Raw genomic sequence first — 19363 nt, 5'->3', positions numbered from 1 at the left:
GAATAACTGATGAAGAAGTAAGAAATCCATGCTGCAATGATTGACGTAATTTTTTTATAATATTGTTTCACTTTGTTTAATTTTTAGCCTGTAAATAAAATATTTAAAGGGATTGGATAACTTGTTTATTAATAAGGATATCCTCATGTGGTGCTAATAAAAAATACATCAGGTTCACCTGATGACAAATCAAATTTTTTTAAATAAGGAAATTTAAATGTGGTCCTGATAAGGAACACGTCAGATTGACCTGATGGCAAATAAATTTTTTTTTTATAAGGATATCCATATGTAGATAAAGAACTCGTCAAGTTGACCTGATAGCAAATAACTTTCTTTTGAATAAGGATATCCTGATGAGGTCCTAATAAGGAACTTTTCAGGTTTGCCCTAATAAGGCTAACTTTATATTAAACTGACAAGGTCTTTATGGTACTTCAGGCAAATCAGGATAAAATTATTGTCGGGCCACTACAGTACAGTGGAAGCCTATTTGCATTGGAATGCAAGCCTTCTTGGCATGCCACACGCCTCAACTTTACTTGGCGTCCGATATTTATACTACATTAGTTATGTGTACACTAACTCTCAGATAAATATAACTTTTTTATGCAAATACCACATACTCTTGAAATTATACCTAAGTAATAGGGTAAATTATAATATTTCACTAGTCGAGATAAAAAGAATATATTAATAATATCTAGTAGAATTTTAATAATATACGGATGAATTATAGTATAATAATTATTAAACCAAGATAAATCATTTATACAAAGAATTATATAATTTAGTCAACAAGTGGTTTCAACTGTTTTAAAAAAACTATGAGTAGAATATTAAGAATTAATAAATGGAAAATTGCTTGACTTTGACAAGTTGAGAGTAATGCACTACCTCAAGCGCTTCACATTCTGAGACATCCAATGATAAGGATAAAAAAACATATCGTATTAAAAATAATAAATTATTCAAGCACTTCTTTCAGAACTTAATCTTCAACGTCCCGTTCAGATAATTGATCATTTTCATAAAAGATAATTTGTTGACCTAAGTTAAATTTTTGGAACTCGACAAATATTCAACAAATGTTGGCCAAGTATATTTCAAGTTATTCAAGAAATGAAGTAACATGAGTTGTTTCAATAATTTTAAAACTACTTGCTTTATTGATTCCAGCATGTTAAGTACTTTGAAGCTCAATAAGCTTTTAATTGACACAAGATTTATCTAAATTGCCTAATTTTTAGATAGTATGTTGTGCGGAAAGACATGAAATAGGTCGATTCCCTAGATCTAAGGATCATTTATTTATTAAAGATTGTTATGATTATTACATAATTGTGGTAAGTAAAGAAAGATAATAAAGTTACTTTTATCAAGCTACCCTTACAACCTGATAAATTTGACAATCAAAGCAGTAGACGTCTGCCGAATTTTCAATTTTTAAAATAAACATATAAAATGATAACAAATAAATTCGTTAAAAATGTCTAATGTTCGTATTAAAATGTAAAAAATAATAGATTATTTGTTACAAGTGTTCGTGCTTGTTTTCGATACATTTGGTTTAATCGACCCTAACTAGTGGTTCGATTGCCCCTTCGCTGGGGTCGGTTGAATCACTCGACTCGGTTGAATAAATGAATCATTGTCTGGCAGTAACATTTGTAGTCAAATTGAATTCAAGTTTACAGACAATTTACTGTCAACTAAAAGATAACTGCTTGCTCTCTAACACTTTCCTTTAAGTTACCTTTAGAATACGGCAGTAGCTTGCAGTTAACTTCCGGTTAGGGTGGCTATCAGGGTAGCTATACGGATCGTATAAACAAGGTACACGAATCGTTATTCTAACGATACGTCTTTTAAAGATACATTAGATAGTCATTCTGACGATATTTTTCTCTCCGTGTAATATGCAAATAAAATTAAAAAACTAACCTCAAGTACGTCCTGTGCAGTTTGCAAATATTCTCTAAGCATAGCTTCTTGAATAGCTCTCCATTCTTGTCTTGGGTCCTCAAGTTGGGTAGTCTCTAGGAATGTATTAAAATTAAGATTAAGGAAAAATATTGACAAAATAAATTAAACAACATGAAATAGTACATTAATGAATTGAATAGATAAGTGCTTTCGACAACGAGAGTAATTGCTTCACGAGCCGTTAAGCGAGTGTCGAAAGCCCTTCCTACTCAACACTTTACAATATTTTTTGCATTGAATGTGGTAAGAAAGAATGTCTTTTATTGGTGAAAAAAGATACTACATTAAATTTAATTTTTTCATTAACAAATTTGTAATCAATCAAAGACGTGCTTTTTTACCATGAGTTGAAATAAATAAATTGATTCTTCCAACTAGTACAAATAATAAATTTTACTTTACAAATGTGAATAAACTGGTGCCAGGACAAATAATTACTCTATTGTTTTCAAATCTTATTTAGTGACGGTAGAAGTAATAAATTTCAAAAAATTTTTAAACAAAATGAAATAAAATATGAAAAAATGGTATTAGTATTGTTTCTTTTATTCTTGACCCAACTTAATTATAAATTGTAGAGTAAGTTTCTTTAAACATATTTTCCTGATGTATCATTTTTATGGACGTAACTACAAATTGATGATGGAATTTCTTTACTCCAATTTGTGGTAACCTTGGCTCTAGCTGTTATTTTACCAGCCACAAAATTTTTTCCGTAAAAGAAAAATTTTACTCAATTCACAAAAGATTCGACAATAATGGATAGGTGCATTTAAAGTGACCATTTATGACGAATTGTCATGAAAATTTATAGAAAATTAAGAAATGAGTACGTACGATTGACGTGATTGATGTAATAAGCACCCACATGTTTATCGCAAGCTTCTTCCCAACCAAGGGGTAATTCATTTCCAATGCAGTCGGCGAATGTCTGAGGTTTTGTGAATCTGCAAAGAAAATAAATTCAAACTTAGACTAAGCATTTATTTGATTAAATGTCGTATGATATATGGATACGGTTTCTATAATCGGCATAACCGAAATTCTAAATCATTGGAAAAGCAAAGTTAAATTGACTTGTAAGGTTACAACAATTGCAATATCGCATGATCATTAGAATGTAATTGATTCTAAACAGCATAAAAATATCGACAATTCAAACTATAAAGTTTATTGGAATTCCTATATAAAAAGCGACACTCACGCGGATAATGACTTTAAAATAGTGTAATGTATAATAGTTATAACGATTGGTTAATTCTATTACACGGAAAGGAAATCCCACTAAAATTTACAATTTTAACATCGTAATCGTGAACTAGACTTTCATTGGCATCAATTTTTAAATGTCTTATTTCGAAATTTACTATAGTCTTTGTTGAAATTACGATGTTAAATAGCAAAAAAGACCATTCGGCAGCCGGAATGGAAGGTAGATTTTTCAATTAATCGATATAAAAAGTTAGTTTTATACATACATATCATAACATAACATTATATAGGTAATGTACCAAACTAACCTTCACATAAATAAAGTATTGAAAATTTAATTAGTATGAGATCATAATTGTAATCGCTGTTACAATAGCAATACAAGTTATAATTATAGTATGTACAGGTACGATTGAAACATCATAAATAATAAGAAAAATACTTTTAAAATATAAAATAGCTGTGAAATTTACAGGTTATCTGGTTCACTATAAAATATACGGGACAAAATTGTATTATACTGGGAAAAGCATAAATTATGTGGAATGAAAACCGTATTTTCAGCATTTTATGATTCCATTGAAATTTTCAAGGCTATCAAATTATTGGAAGAAATGGTCTAAATATAAAGTTCAAGGTCACAAATTAAAGGTTATTAGTCAAGCTTTAAAATACTTTTTACAAAAATTATCTATGAGTTTTAGTATTAAAGTTGTATGGATTTTAAAAGTGATTAAAAACTGATTTTTTCGAAAAATCGTTCAAATTTCAAACAGCCATCATTTCTAAACTAATCAACTAATTCTGCCCATCTTCGAACTTAACCGTGGTAATTACACATAAAATAAAGATAGAAAGTTTCATTATGATCGCATAAGAATTGTAAACACAATCGTGTCCTCATAAGTTGGTTCTATTACATAAATATATATATATATATATATATATATATATATATATATATATATATATGTATTAGTGTCTCGAAAAATCGACATTTTTTTTTTTTTCGAAGAATATTAAAAAATCGACAGAGTATCTCTAGACAAAGACACTGTTAAAATATGAGACCTTAATATTAATATTTAATGGTGGCGATTCACGATTTTCTATTTTCTATTTAAATAACATGGGAAATAAAAAATTTTAAGTCTAAAATTTTATACTTCGGCGATGGCTTATAGAACAGATAAGTTCAGAACATGTTTTCATCGAAAATTAAACGCTCTACAAAAAAAGTTTCTTATCATTTTTTGATAAATCCATCCGTTCAAAAGTTATCCGAGTTCGAAGTCAAGTTTAAGTAAATTTCAAGATCATTTTACTTTTCTGGCGAAACTATCGAACTTGTCATAAAATGTCATAGAATCTTTTATTTCCTACAAATTAGTATTGATTAATTTTTTTCGAATTCTGCATTGTTTTCTAGTTATTTCCATTTTAATGCCAAGCTCCTAAAAAAATAGTGTTCTGATTGATTTTAAGAACTTGGCATTAAAATGGAAATAACTAGATAACAATGCAGAATTCGAAAAAAATTAATCAATACTACTTTGTAGGAAATGAAATTGTCTACAAAAAAAATTGCCGTTATTCGGGTATATTTATATAGTGGTATTTACCACCAATTTAATATAGTGGAAACCTAAAACATGCAAACCTTCTCAATAAGACAATTTATAGATAAATTGAGAAAAATATAGATAGCCTGAACTGGGAATCGAACCCAGACCATGTCGGTATCGCGCCGAGTGCTCTACCAGTTGAGCTATCCGGCACTATACTATATTCCGTTCAATTTCATCTATAACTTATTGAGCCACACCGTCCATCGTACTGTATTAACACCAATTTATTATAGTGGAAACCTTAAACAGTTCGGGCTATCTATATTTTTCTCAATTTATCTATAAATTGTCTTATTGAGAAGGTTTGCATGTTTTAGGTTTCGATGGACGGTGAGGCTCACTAACTTATAGATGAAATTGAACGGAATATAGTATAGTGCCGGATAGCTCAACTGGTAGAGCACTCGGCGCGATACCGACATGGTTTGGGTTCGATTCCCAGTTCAGGCTATCTATATTATTCTCAATTTATCTATAAATTTTCTTATTGAGAAGGTTTGCATGTTTTAGGTTTCCACTATATTAAATTGGTGTTAATACCGTACGTTAATAACGTAAGTTATATAGGGGACATTTTTCGTATCGAATTGACCTTTATTGGCTTGCAGAACGTAAACCAATAAAATAGAAATTGTCATTTTTTTTTTTAATATTATATTTTTTAAATTATTAAAACTCCTATAACTCGGAAACTATGGACGTTAGCAACTTGAGCCATAGGGTTTTTTTTTAAGGTAATAAAATTTCCTATAAAATCTCATTCAAATTTTTCGTGTGCATTCATTAGTTTACGTTCTGCAAGCCAATAAAGGTCAATTCGATACGAAAAATTTGAATGAGATTTTATAGGAAATTTTATTACCTTCAAAAAAAACCCTATGGCTCAAGTTGCTAACGTCCATAGTTTCCGAGTTATAGGAGTTTTAATAATTTAAAAAATATAATATTAAAAAAAAAAATGACAATTTCTATTTTATTGGTTTACGTTCTGCAAGCCAATAAAGGTCAATTCGATACGAAAAATGACTTCCTTAGCGGACATCAGTGAAACAGCTGGAATTACAGCTAAGTTACTATGGGCACTTTTAAAGAACACCAAATGCCCTACAATTTGCGACCAAAACTGCATCGATATCATAAAACGCAGCTGAGTATTAGAACTTGAAAAAAAAGTAATTTAATTTACGTGTATTTTAAATGGGAAATTTTGAAAATCAATTGGAAAGTACTTAGGATTGGAATTAAGAGCTCAAACTTGGCAGGAATTTTTGTTTTAGCATAAAATACAATATTTTGCTTGATGAGCAACAAAAAAAATACTTTCGCCGGAAACGAAGCACCCTAATATATATATATATATATATATATATATATATATATATATATATATATATATATATATATATATGGGATATAACGCAGCTTTGTTATCACGATAGCGTCTACAATTCTTATCAGATCCTATTGAAGTTTTCTACACTTATTCTATAGCCGATTATCACGGTTGAGGTCGAAGATGGGCTAAATCGGTTAATTAGTATAAAAGTTATGGCTGTTTGAAATTTCTACGATTTTTCGAAAAAATCCGTTTTTATCCACTTTTAAGTTCATATAATTTTAAAACTAACACTCACAGACAATTTACGTAAAAACTACCTGAAAGCTTGTCTAATAAGCTTTAATTTGTGGCCTCAAACATTATGTTTTGGCCTTTTCTTCCAATAATTAAATAGCCTTGAAATTTTTTATGGAATCAAAAAAAGATGAAAATATGGTTTTCATTCCACGTAGCTTATGCATGTCCCATTATAATCTAGTTTCCTCAGTTGTGTTTTATTCTGCACAAAATAACCTGTAAATTTCACAGATATTTTATATTTTAAAAGCATTTCTTTTATTACTTATGATGTTTCAATCGTATTTGTACGTCCTATAATTATAACTGGTCTTGCCATCGTAATAGCGATTACAAGTATGATTTAATACTAATTAGATTTTCTATACTTCGTTTATGTGAAAGTTAGTTTGGTACATTACCTGTATAATGTTTTGTCAAATCAACGATCTGAAGTTATCTATCGAAAAAAGTCGTTGTCCTTTCTTACCCTCACTCTTAGAAAACAAGCCTAATTTCATATTATGACTATACTGTAATGGGTCCACTTGTTCAATTAATTAAGTTGCGACTCTAATTAAACAAGGGTCCACACATATGTGAAACTTAAGGTGTTTCACAACCTTTGCTCGACTAGTCAGCCTCAGGATAGGATTTTTCCCGTACTGGACCACGCGTTATAAAATTTAGAAGAGAGAATTTATGATTTACTTATACTTATAGGGAAAATGTTAGGAAAATTTATTAAATAAATATGTTAAATTAAAATATGAAACTATGACATTTATTCAGACGGAGTCGCCTTACAAATAAATAAAATGAGAATAAACAATGTATAAATATGGCTGATGCAATGTGACTCGACTACTTAAAATATTCAACACGACTCGACTGACAAAATTAATTACTGACTCTACTTGTTTAATTATTTATATTAACTTTACTGATTTAATTATTTCACAAATTACAAACGACTTGACAAATTTCAAGTAATATTTTACAAATGATTTTAACCAACAAGACAACTCCACTCACTTTAAACTTTACAACTCCTTCCAACACTCTGACCTCCTCTCAATCCAACGTCCTCCAGATCCTCCGGTCCTCCAATTCTCTAACAATTCTCCACCAATTCTCCAACAAATCCAAATCCACTCCACAACAATCTCCAATGGTTTAATAATTATAAAGAAACTGAATAAATTAAGCTTCCCCAACCGAGGGCTTATAATCTTTTGGCTACAAAATGGCGTATATCAATGTACTCGATATTTTAATAGTAAGTAACAAGTAGTTGTAGGTGTAATAGCGATTCGGGAAAATCGTCCGCCGCTGATGCGCGCCAGTAACCAAGAGGCCGATCGCTCGCAACCTCGGAGCCTTAGACCCTTCACCCGCAGGCTGGCCAACGTCTAAAAAATATCAACTGGCCGAAACTCGACAGCAATGACCCCAGCAATAAGTAGAGTGTTCGATTATCGGCCGTTGTTGTAGAAGGAGGTCGCTTCAGCTTTTGGCGCGAGTCGATTTCAAATTTAAATTTCATAAACAATTTTCTACCCCGTTACAATAACATGTATGACAAGATATGTATATATAAAACTTTTTATATAGATTAGTTGGAAAATCTACTTTCCATTTCGGCTGCCGAACGGCCTTTTTTCTCCTGTCGTAATTTTTTGTTTTTTAATTGATTTGATTGGTTTTTTTTTTAAATTGATTTTCGGGATGAATTGTTTTGGTCCCAAAAAGCGTTACACCGTGCGGCGGGTATTTTAAATTGCGGGTATTTTATCACGGGTATTTTTCCGAGTGGATCTATTGCCGCCATTTTTGGGTCTTAAAACATCAATGGCGTCCTCAAAAAGCTTGGAGATAAGTGAACACTAGGTGACAAATGAGGACAAATGTGTATAATGGCTTGTCTCAAATCCTTAGTGCTTATAAGTGGAGGAAACCCGTATGGGTATGGGGGGAACTTGCATCCCATCACTAATCCTAGGCAAGCATGTTGACCAAAGCTGGGAGTTTGGTACCACGGGGGGCCTTTCCAAGCCACCTGTGACCAGAGTCTCACTATTTCCTGAGATGGGAGCAGTGTTTGGCTCAAAAGAGGTTGGACTCGTGGTGGCTGTGGTTAGATACCACACGCAATGACGATTTTTTATTATACCTCCGGTTAACGTCCACTTCCGGTCGATTTTCGACTAAGAGTGTCGTCTGGGTAGTAAATGAGGACACCCCGCAACGCGAGTGTGCCCAAAAGAGCGTGGTATCGGCCTCTCGTCAAACGGAGATGGATTTAACGGTCCCGTTACATTAATTAATTGTCGCGGGTGATTTGTCTTGGGGTCAAATGTCGTGTCACCTTTTTTTCGAGTCTCTTATGAAAATTTGTTGGCTTACGATATTTTAAGAAGCCTCTCCAAAAATCAGCTAGATAAAAAATTTTCAAGAGGTCGCTCACGAATTTTGAAAATATCAAAAATTGAATTTTTTATTTCAAATTTTTTTCTTTCTCGTGGTGACAATAGTTTATATTTTTGAAATCATGACTACGCTGAAAATTAAAACCCAAAATTCAAATATTTAAACCTCGCTCAAGAATTTTGAATGTTTCCAAATGCTGTCTTTTGGACGTTATCGAGCGACCCTTGAATATTAATAATAAAGCATCTCGATTTTTTCACCATCAATTTGCATCACAATGAATGGAAATATAACCCGAGAAATAGAAGTAATGAGTCTTTTACATACTTTTTTATTTTTTAATTCAACTTGTAGGTTTTTTCGCTCATTTAAAACTTACCAAATTTTATTGTTTAAGACTATCCTGTTTATTTTTGGTTATGCAAAAGTTATATTTTACTGAAATGACAATAATTGAGTTATAAAACATACAAAAACTAATTTAAAGTATTAGTTACATAAAACAGTTAATATTCAAAATTCTTGAGCGTCGTTTAAATATTCAAATTTTGGGCTGAAATTTTCAGCATAGACATGATTTTATAAATATAAACTGTTGCTGCCACAAAGAAAAAATTTAGAAGTAAAAAATCCGAATTTCAATCCTTTTTGATATTTTCAAAATTCGTGAGCGAACTCTTGAAAATTTTTAATCGAGTTGATTTTTGGAGAGGCTTCTTAAAATATCGTAAGCCAACAAATTTTCATAGGAGACTCAAAAAAAAAAAATAGCCGGTTTTTTTGGGCTACCTTAATAATTATATATACTTAAGTCATATATCAGCTTATATATGATCATACATCAACATATATGATCATACATGAAGTAATATATGAGCTTATATATAATCATATATGAACAGATATGATCATGTCTGAACATTTTCCCCCGATTCAAGTGCAGAGATGACCATGCATGATCATTCATGACCTCATATATGAGCTCATTTATAATCATACATGAACAGGTATGATGATGCATGATCATACATGCGATCATATAGGATCCTACATGAACAGACATGATCATATCTGAGCTCATATATGATCATACATGAACAGATATGATCGTATCTAAGCATTTTTCCCGGGTATGGATTAAGTTCTTCAATTCACGTGATATAGGGATTTCATTAATGTTGTAAATTAAATATATGTCAAAAATTTTGCCGAAACTTATCAAATCTAATTCGTCGTATTTTCAGAAATGGGTTAAATTAATGAAAATAAAATTATTTACTTATTTAAAATTAAAATTAACAGGCATTTGATCAAATTTTTTAGATTTTTATTCATAGCTAGCTATATTTAACATTGATATACTAACCATCAAACGGTAGCATACTTTATAATGAATTATTTTCATACAAAGAATAATCGTAATAAAGACATATGTTACAAAAAAAATACATCTGAGGTTATCGTTTTATTACTTTTTTGTTTTGGTTGAGTTCAATGCTATTTATGGTGCATAATATTGATATCGATAATGACCATGTAAATTACACCTCATAAATATTTTTATCTTCCCACTAAAAAAATCAACGGTTTTCGAAAAATTCGGGAAGTTAATGTTTTTATCTCGATTTTCGAAAATCTAAATTCTATTAGATGTCTACGTTTTAAGATTCTAAGCAGCTATTCTACTCGTACGCGCGCGTGTGTGTGTGAACACTCTATATTTTTTTAACTAATCAACCGATTTGGATGGTTCTTGCGGCAATCGAAAGAGTTTCTTAGCCATTAACTTTCCCGTAAATTTCAAACCATTCAATCTAATAGACTTAGAAATAATTAAAAAATACGAAAAAAAAATTTTTTTTAGTTTTCCTGAATTTTGTCAAGAACAACTGAATCAATCGATTTCAAAATCTAATGAGCTCTAGAAATCAATAAAACGCGTTGATTGCCGCAAGAACTATATTAATCGATCGATTTATTCGAGAGATATGGTTTGAGAAAGAAATGGTAAAAAACGGTTTTTTTCAATCATCTTTGAAGTGACTTATTCGATAAATTTCTAAATCTAGTCAGCTTTAGAACTCGATAAAACGCATCGATTGTCACATTGAATATCACAATCGGTTGAGTAGTTCAAAAGATATTAATCTCGAAAAATTTGAAAAATAACAATTTACCTCGTTTTTCAGATAACTCAAAATAAAATTTACCAAATGGTCCAAAAATCGTACCAGCTTTTCATTTTCATAGTTTCCTTCGATCAATATAGGTAATGTTACGCAACTTGTTTTTTAGTTTGAATAATATTGTCATAGATGAAATTGAAAAAAACCCTTTTCAACATTTTTCTTGGATATTTTATATATAAACGCTCTAATCTAAGTAAAACTCATTCTAATCTTTATTCGGATCACCCTCATTGATTTCAGCCTGAATACATTTATTTTATTGAATATAACCATGAATTAAAATTTAAGAAACGCTTATATAACCTGCTTAAAAAATCCGATAGGTTCTTATAGCTGTATGTATAAGGCCCTATACTTAACTATAGCACTTATCTGCTATGCAGAACAAAAACCATGATCCTTTAATTTTTTCAAAAATTCGATCGAGTGAATCAAAAAAACGGCTGGTTGTATTGCCCGGGTCAAACAATTTCATCTGATTTTAGTCTAACTGGACTGTATTTGGACTACTTGGTCTGTTGTTGAACTTCTATCAAAATTTTAATCTGTTTTTGATTTACTCGGACCGAAAAATTTGATCTGATTTTAGTGTAATTGGACTATTTGCTCTGTTTTTGATCTTTTACAAAAATTTTAAGCTGTTTTCGACCTGTTCTTTTAAAAAACTATTGCGTTACAGGCAGACCAAACTAGATCCATTTTCGAAATTTAAAAAATTTTAGTTCTGAAAATTTGCAGGGACAAAAGTAGATTAAATCATGGACTTGTAATATTTTTATTTATGGGCAATATTTATAAAAAAAATAATAAGTTACAGAATTGATCATGTTTTGTTTACTATTTATTTAGTGTCTTTTGTTTAAAAATGTCGGCAGTTAATGAAAGTTTGACAGCTTAATTTTTAGTTTTCTTGACTGAATATTTATAGCATTGAATGAAAGTGATAAAATAACTCTTAAAATGTCTAAAAAATTTTTCTTATTTGCCGGATAAAATCGAAAATATTTTGGCATTAGAAAAAATCAAAATTCTTGTGACATCTTATTACGGAAGTGCATTAGCGTTTAAAATATTAAGAAAATTAAAATAAATTTATAATCTAGATTATTATTATTATTTATATTTTTAAAAAGTCCTGTTTTAGATCTAAATGCGATTAAAAGCAGACTAAAAATTATAATAAATAAAGTATGTTTTTGTCCTTAAAAACAATTGAACACAGACCAATAATTATAATAAAAAAGTCGGTTTTTAGTCTAAGCCCGATTTAAAACAGACTAAATATCTTATGAAAATAAGTCTGATTCTGGCCTGGATAAGGAATAGTACGGGCAAAAACAGATTAAATTTCTATATAAAATAAATACGATTTATAAATTTGAATTAAAGAAAAAATATTTGAATTCATCATTTATTTTAAAAGAGATCTAATTTTTTGACCCGGGATGATTTGGCTCTTTGTAGAGTTCTTGTAGACATATTGAAATTTTTTTTTGGAATAACTTTAGGTAATTTAAAAAACTAACGTCCAATCATTTTCAACACGTTTTCGCGACTGCATCCCGTGATTTGACTGATCTCTCGTTCATTAAATTAAATCGTTTGAGAAAAAATGGTAAAAAACGTTTTTTTTTCGAAAACAAAGACATACAAAAGTATTTTCGAGCTCGAAGACCTCGAAAATGTATCTTCAACAGTTTTTCAAGCTCAATGAGCTTGAAATGGGTGGAAAGTTTTGGGGCTGGCCCGCAGAGTCAACCAACAGACCGATTTTTTTATCTCTTGTACGACCATTTCTCTCGAAGTTACGGCCTATTGAAAATCACCAAAAAATTTGAAATTTTTTTTTGCTCCTTTAATTTTTTCCAGTAGTGTAAATATAAATTATAAATGATCAACAATCAATATCTCTAATTAATTAAGCTTTATTTTACAATAATCGAAAAATGTTACCGTATTCTATTAGTTTTAATACTTATAAATTATTATAATATAATATACGTTACTTATACACATATATTTATTATTTCTTGTTTGATGACCAAGCATTGATGCACAATAGCCATCGAGCCGACTCGTTCTTCAATCTATTACGATGTTTTCGTATCACAAGAGATGCTTTCGAAAACAACCTCTCAGCTGGGACAGATGGAGCCGAAATTGACAAAAAATCTCGAGTCATTTTTGCCAAAATAGGATATTGAAGCTCATGACGTTTTCACTAAAGTAGTATATCTTCGTTGCTCAAAGCTCTAGGCTGACTCAAGTACTGTTCTAACTCTTTTCTCGAGAGTTGAGAAGCTGACGAAGAAGATAGAGCTGAATATAATTTATTCAAATCCATAGCGTCTTCATCTTCCTGACACTGTTCGCTTATATCCATTGATCATCTTCCTATTGGCTCTTGAAGTCGATATTCTTTAAATAACTTCTCAAACCGTTTTTGGCTTTCATATTCAATTTTCAATCCCCAAGGTGTTAAATCAAATGTTTCTATTTTATGTTTAGGATCTAAAATTGGCGTTGGGAAATAAAACCAATTAGTTTTTTTATAATGCTTGAGCATTTTATCTCTCGCAGCTTGAAAACCCAGGATGAGCTGCTCATCTATTGCAATGCGTTTATGTAGGCAAAAATTCGTAGTAATGAACATGCGGACAATTACTGGAGCAATAGCTATTTTTTTTATAACACTAGTGTAAACACACTTTTTTTATAACAGTGGCGCAATCCAGATTAAAAAAAAAAAACAAGAATTAAAAAAGATCTGCAATGTTAAATCTCCATAAGAGAAGAAATTGAAAGTATTCAGAAGTCTTGAATAGAATTCAAATTTCATCATTTTTAATACTTTTCTATTTTTTTTTTTTTTTGAATCAGAAAACACTAGTGTTTTTACAGATCCAATATCTGACCGATAATTAAACTATTATTTACATCAATATTTCTGCATTGCTACATTTATAAAGTTATTATACACCTTTTAATGACTTATAGAAAATTAAGTTTAACCAAATTCATTTAGTAGATGTTATTTTATTGATAAAGGAATGTAGGCACCTTCGCGATACTCTACTATAGTAGATGACTGATTTACGTAAAATTATACTGTCGGTAGTTTTAATTAATCATTTTCAGGGTTATGAACAATGAGAAATATTTATTGCAACTATCAATTATTTATATTATCAGTGCAATTATAGTTAAAAAGTGTTTAGAAACCATATTTTTTCATTTTATAATAATATTATTACTTTTATATACAATTGGTCAGTTACCGGTACATTTCCCCTAACTTTAAGATTTGATATCAAAGAATTGAAAATTGTGCATAAAATTGATTTAATAAACATAAAAATCATTACTATGCCTGTTTTAGTCGATTTAAAAAAGTTGGCAATACTTGCTGTTGTCTGCCCTTGAGAGAATAGTTGTAGAAATTCTTTTTTATGTACCGCTGACAAATGTTTTTCAAGACCGGAAGTATTACTATTTTTCATTTTTAAGATTTTTTACTTTTTTCACAGAGCTTACATAATCCAAATAAATCGTCTTTTAAATCAATAACATCGAGAACCCATTAAATTTGCTCCTAGTCTTTTCAAGTTTCTTAGATCTTACTAACTCCTATTCAGAAGTATTAATTTTCTTACTATTCACACACACTACACTATTGTTATCACTTTCTTGTGATTGCTCTAATAATATTTTTTCTTCGTTACTCATTTTTCACAAAAATACAGTTGGTTTTATGTTTCAAAATCGATAGAAAAATATACAGTAGTGAAATGCTTAAATTTTCTTAGATGCTTACGATCTTTTCATATCGTCCTAAGAAAATGGTATGAATAGTTCTAAGAGTAACGAAAACTAGAAAACTTACCCTTCCAATTCTTGAACGCATAAATTGACCTTTTACTGTAAGAAAAAAAAGTACAAAGTACTCGAAGAAAGTAAAAATATAAAAAAAATTAGCTTAGCTCTACATCAACCATATGTTAACCAGACATCGGAAAAGAATAGTTACTTCAAGACTATTCTTATAGATCCTTTTTTCAGATAATGATAAGGTTTACCGATGCTTTTTTTATATTTGGTGTTTAAATTTAGTGGAAGAAATTAGAAATTTTAAACACAAAAAATGTTCTGTTCCGACAAAAACTCGTTCATTTTCATATATCCTATTTACAACGGAAGTTATAAATTTTAGTTTAGTCTTGCATTTTGGTCTTGGTCTTGTATTCTCGGTCTTAGTTTCAGTCTTGTTCTTGTTCATTCGGTCTTGGTCTTGGTCTTGCTAGTGTTTGTATGACTTTGGTCTTGGTCTTGCAAAATCGCAAGACCAAGACCAAGACTGCAAGTCCAAGACAGATTTTGCTCATCACTAATCTCAATTAATAATCATACAAAAACTTATCTAAAATATTAAAATTTTATCAAATACTTGTTACAAATACGTTAGATATAAATAGATCAAATTGAGGGCAATTATATAAAAATAAATTTACAAATGATAATATATTTATGCAAACATATTTCTTCGTTGAAATTTGGATCTAATCCAGACCGACCAATTATCTCATGTTTTAAAGAGTCTTTTTTATTAATCTCAAATACACATTCAAGTTGGATTCAGGGTTGCCAGAAAATTTTTGTTCGAGTCGCCCCATCTATGATCAAAAGTTGCGAAATACTTTAACAAGTCGCCCAATCATTTTCAAATTTAAAATAATGCTGTCGGCTTATTATTAATTTATTCTCTATTAACCAATAAGAGTACACTATACCCCATAAATTGGAATTAACGTTTCAAAAAATATTATTGCAATTATCTTTTATGTAGTGAAAATTATAGGATATTTTTAGGATAAATTATATGAAAAAATAATCTTAATCAAAATTTTTTGCAAATTATGAATTATTTTTTAGTGCAAAAAGCAGAATATCGTGGATACAGGTTTTAATTTACATTAAATGTGTACATATTTCTTTATCTTATTATTTAAAACAGAATAACAATTTACTTTCAACAGTTAGGATGAAATTACGCAGTAAAAAAGGATTCGTCAAAATCAACAAATATCATCAATAAAACGAACGTTTTACACTTATTGATATGTTATTTTAACATGTTGTGAGTGTTAAAAAGTTACACGCAGCACATCCGCGTATAACTGTAAAAAAATAAAAGTAACAAATTTTTCTTAGAATTTTTTTGTTATGGTCGAGATTATTCTTAACATATTTTGTCTGTTGATTTGACAGTAACATATAAAAAGTGTTACTTTCGTATAAAATAACATTTTTGTGTGTTGAAAAATTAATCGATTGCGACAGTTCAAACAAGACTGTGTGTTAAATTGACACACAAAAGTGTCAAATATTCAACACTCAGAATTTTAACATATGCTTTTTTTATACTTTGACTATTCGTTTTTTACTGTGTATTACTCGCGTTTAAATTTATAATTTTGTATAAAAAGTAGAATTACTATTTAAAACCAAGATCCCAATGAAACGAACTGAGACGAAAGAAATTAAATGCTTGAATGTAAGTGACATCATACACACAATTTTTTTATATGTACATACTGAATTGAAATGATGTTTGATTCAAGTCATTCACAAATGGAAATTAAAAATAATATTTGAAAATAATGAGTAAGGTTATTCCCAACCTTGAAACATTAAAAATCGCCCAAATTGTGACTTGTAGCCCAAACATTAATTTAGTAGCGAATGCATAGAGAAAATCGCCCAATTCGCTATAAGTAGCCCAATCTGGCTACCCTGGTTGGATTATCGTTCATTAAATTGGGAGATAATTTCTACACATCATGTCGTGTAACTATATATGTTTAAAAGAAGATTGACTTTGCATGCACATCACAATCACTTTATAAAAAAGCCCAAATATTCAACCATAAATAATCAATGGGTAATTTTATAATAGAATAAAAGAAAATGAGACATAATAAGAATATATAATTCAATATTCTTTTCAACTCAATTCAGGTATATCAACAAAAATATTTGGAAAATCCAAAAGTGCACGCCTCATAATCCTCATTTATTATGAAATAATAAAATTAAAACATGAAAAATAATAATAAAATGGCGGGAAGCACGAGTAAATTTAAAATATATACAATTTTCTTTCATTAAGTTTTTTTTTTTTTTTTTTAATTATATTATTATTTTTATTGTAATTATAAGAAAACTTAATTAAAATAAAATATCTCGATTAATAACAAAAAAAATATATGTAAATTAAAAAAAATCGGTCTGTCGGTTGACCCTGCGGGCCAGCCCCAAAACTTCCCGCCTATTTCGAGCTCCTTGAGCTCAGAAAATTGTTGTAGATACATTTTTTCTTCGAGCTCGAAAATACTTTTGTATGCCTTTGTTTTCGAAAGAAAACGTTTTTTACGATTTTTTTTCAAATGATATCGCTCGAACAAATAAACCGATTAAGACGTTCAAGGCGACAATCGACATGTTTTATTGAGTTCTATAACTGATCAGATTTTTGAATTGATTCATCAAGTCGTTTTTGAAATACTTTCAAAATACTAAAAAAAAAAATTTGGAATTAATCGGGTCAGTCATTTCGAAAATATTTGGAAAAAACCATTATCCACCATTTCTTGCTCCCGTGATATCTCTCGAACAAATTAACCGATTGAGATGTTTGAGGGGGCAATCGACGCGTTTTATTGAGTACTAGAGCTGATTAGAATTTGAAGTCGATCGTATGAGTCGTTTCTGAGAAATCAATAAAAAACTAAAAAAAAAATTTTTTTTTTTTTCGTAATTCGCAAATATTTTCGAGTCTATTCGATCAAATGATCTGAAATTTTTAGGAACACACACACACACACACACACACACACACACACACACGCGCGCGCGCGCGGGCATCAATCTGAAAATAGTCAGAATAGCTTCCTAGGACCTCAAAACGTCGACATCTGATGAAAACTCGATTTTCGAAAATTGGGGTGAAAACAATAACTTCCCGAAATTTTTGAAAATCGTCGATTTTCTTAGCGGGAAGTTAAAAAGAATTAAATTGAAAAAAAAATTCAGGCTTACCAATCAACAATAATACAAAAAAAACAGCTGTACTAGGACGGTTATTCGCAAGCGCCTCTGGTGGAATAAATGTACGTATAATGTACAAATATATCACCATCCATGTTAATTTTACATAGATGTATATAAATATAGTTATACAGCCTTTTTTATTCTTTTATTAATTGTAATTAAACGACACTGAGTTACAGAGCCATTTGCAATAGGGAACCCTGTTTAGAAAATCTCATAGAATCCAATAGATCCTCATACATTCCTACAGAAATTTTATAAGAATGAATGAGTTCTATGAGAAGTGCTATAATTAAGTATAGGGCCTTAAACATACAGCTATAAGAATCTATCGGATTTTTTAAGCAGGGAACCTACAAATCTTCCAAAGAATTTAAAAAAAAAAAATTTGATTTAATTACTTGATTTTTCCGCAAGTTATCGTGTCTACGGGTTTCATACTTGACGGACATGAAATTTTTTTTTTAATATTTTGATGTTTTTTCCGTTATTATTGAACTAAATAAATTTTTGAAAAGTATGAAATTAATCTCCATTAAATTATCTTCAAAATAGTACGCAACATATCTTAATTCCGTGAACTAACAAAGGTATAGTAATTGAAATAGTTGCCGAAATGAGGCGAAAAAAATTTTTCGATTGTAAAGCACACTCTGATGCTTCGCATCATGAGTCGTGCAATATTAATGCTTTGAGATCTATCATATATACTTAATCTATCTACTAAGATTTGGAATATGATATACATTAAAAACCAATCAACAAAAAAAATACGATCATTTTCAATAATATCATAGACTGCATTTCCTAAAAACTAATCTTTTTCTAGGTACATCGAAATCGTAATTAATTTTCGAGCAAAATTTTCATTTTCCTGCCATGAGAATTATAAATTTTCAGAAAAAAAGTATTTAATTATAAGAAACGTAATTCTTAAAAAATGAATTCTCAACCATAGATTTCGACTTAATGCATAATTTGACATAATACAAATAAATATCAATAATTATCGGTTTAAAATCTATTTTTGGTCGGAGAAATAACCACTGCAAGAGAGTGAGAGAGAGAGAGAGAGAGCAACTAAACAGTAATTTTGTCATTTATAATTCAAACGTGAATAATTACAGGATAAGTATGAAAATTTATTGTCTATGCAATAAAAATTACTATTTGAACTTTGAAAGTCATAACTGATA

General features: G+C 29.8%; 1 protein-coding gene across 4 annotated transcripts in view; it reads right to left on the bottom strand.

The window, feature by feature from the left end:
- The window catches only part of LOC103577992 (protein kibra), a 79406-nt gene that overhangs the window by 48582 nt on the left and 11461 nt on the right, over window positions 1–19363 (bottom strand). For all 4 annotated transcript variants that reach the window (XM_053739608.1, XM_014443010.2, XM_014443012.2 and 1 more), the window contains exons 3-4: window positions 2824–2933; window positions 1945–2039 (exon numbers count right to left, since the gene is read on the bottom strand). In XM_053739608.1, coding sequence (XP_053595583.1) covers window positions 1945–2039; window positions 2824–2933 — 205 coding nt within the window. The remainder of the gene's footprint in view (window positions 1–1944; window positions 2040–2823; window positions 2934–19363) is intronic.

Source organism: Microplitis demolitor, chromosome 5 (assembly GCF_026212275.2).
Source record: "Microplitis demolitor isolate Queensland-Clemson2020A chromosome 5, iyMicDemo2.1a, whole genome shotgun sequence".
Lineage (NCBI taxonomy): Eukaryota > Metazoa > Arthropoda > Insecta > Hymenoptera > Braconidae > Microplitis > Microplitis demolitor.
Note: the sequence above shows the minus strand (reverse complement) of the source record. Positions and strands in the feature narration are given on the sequence as shown.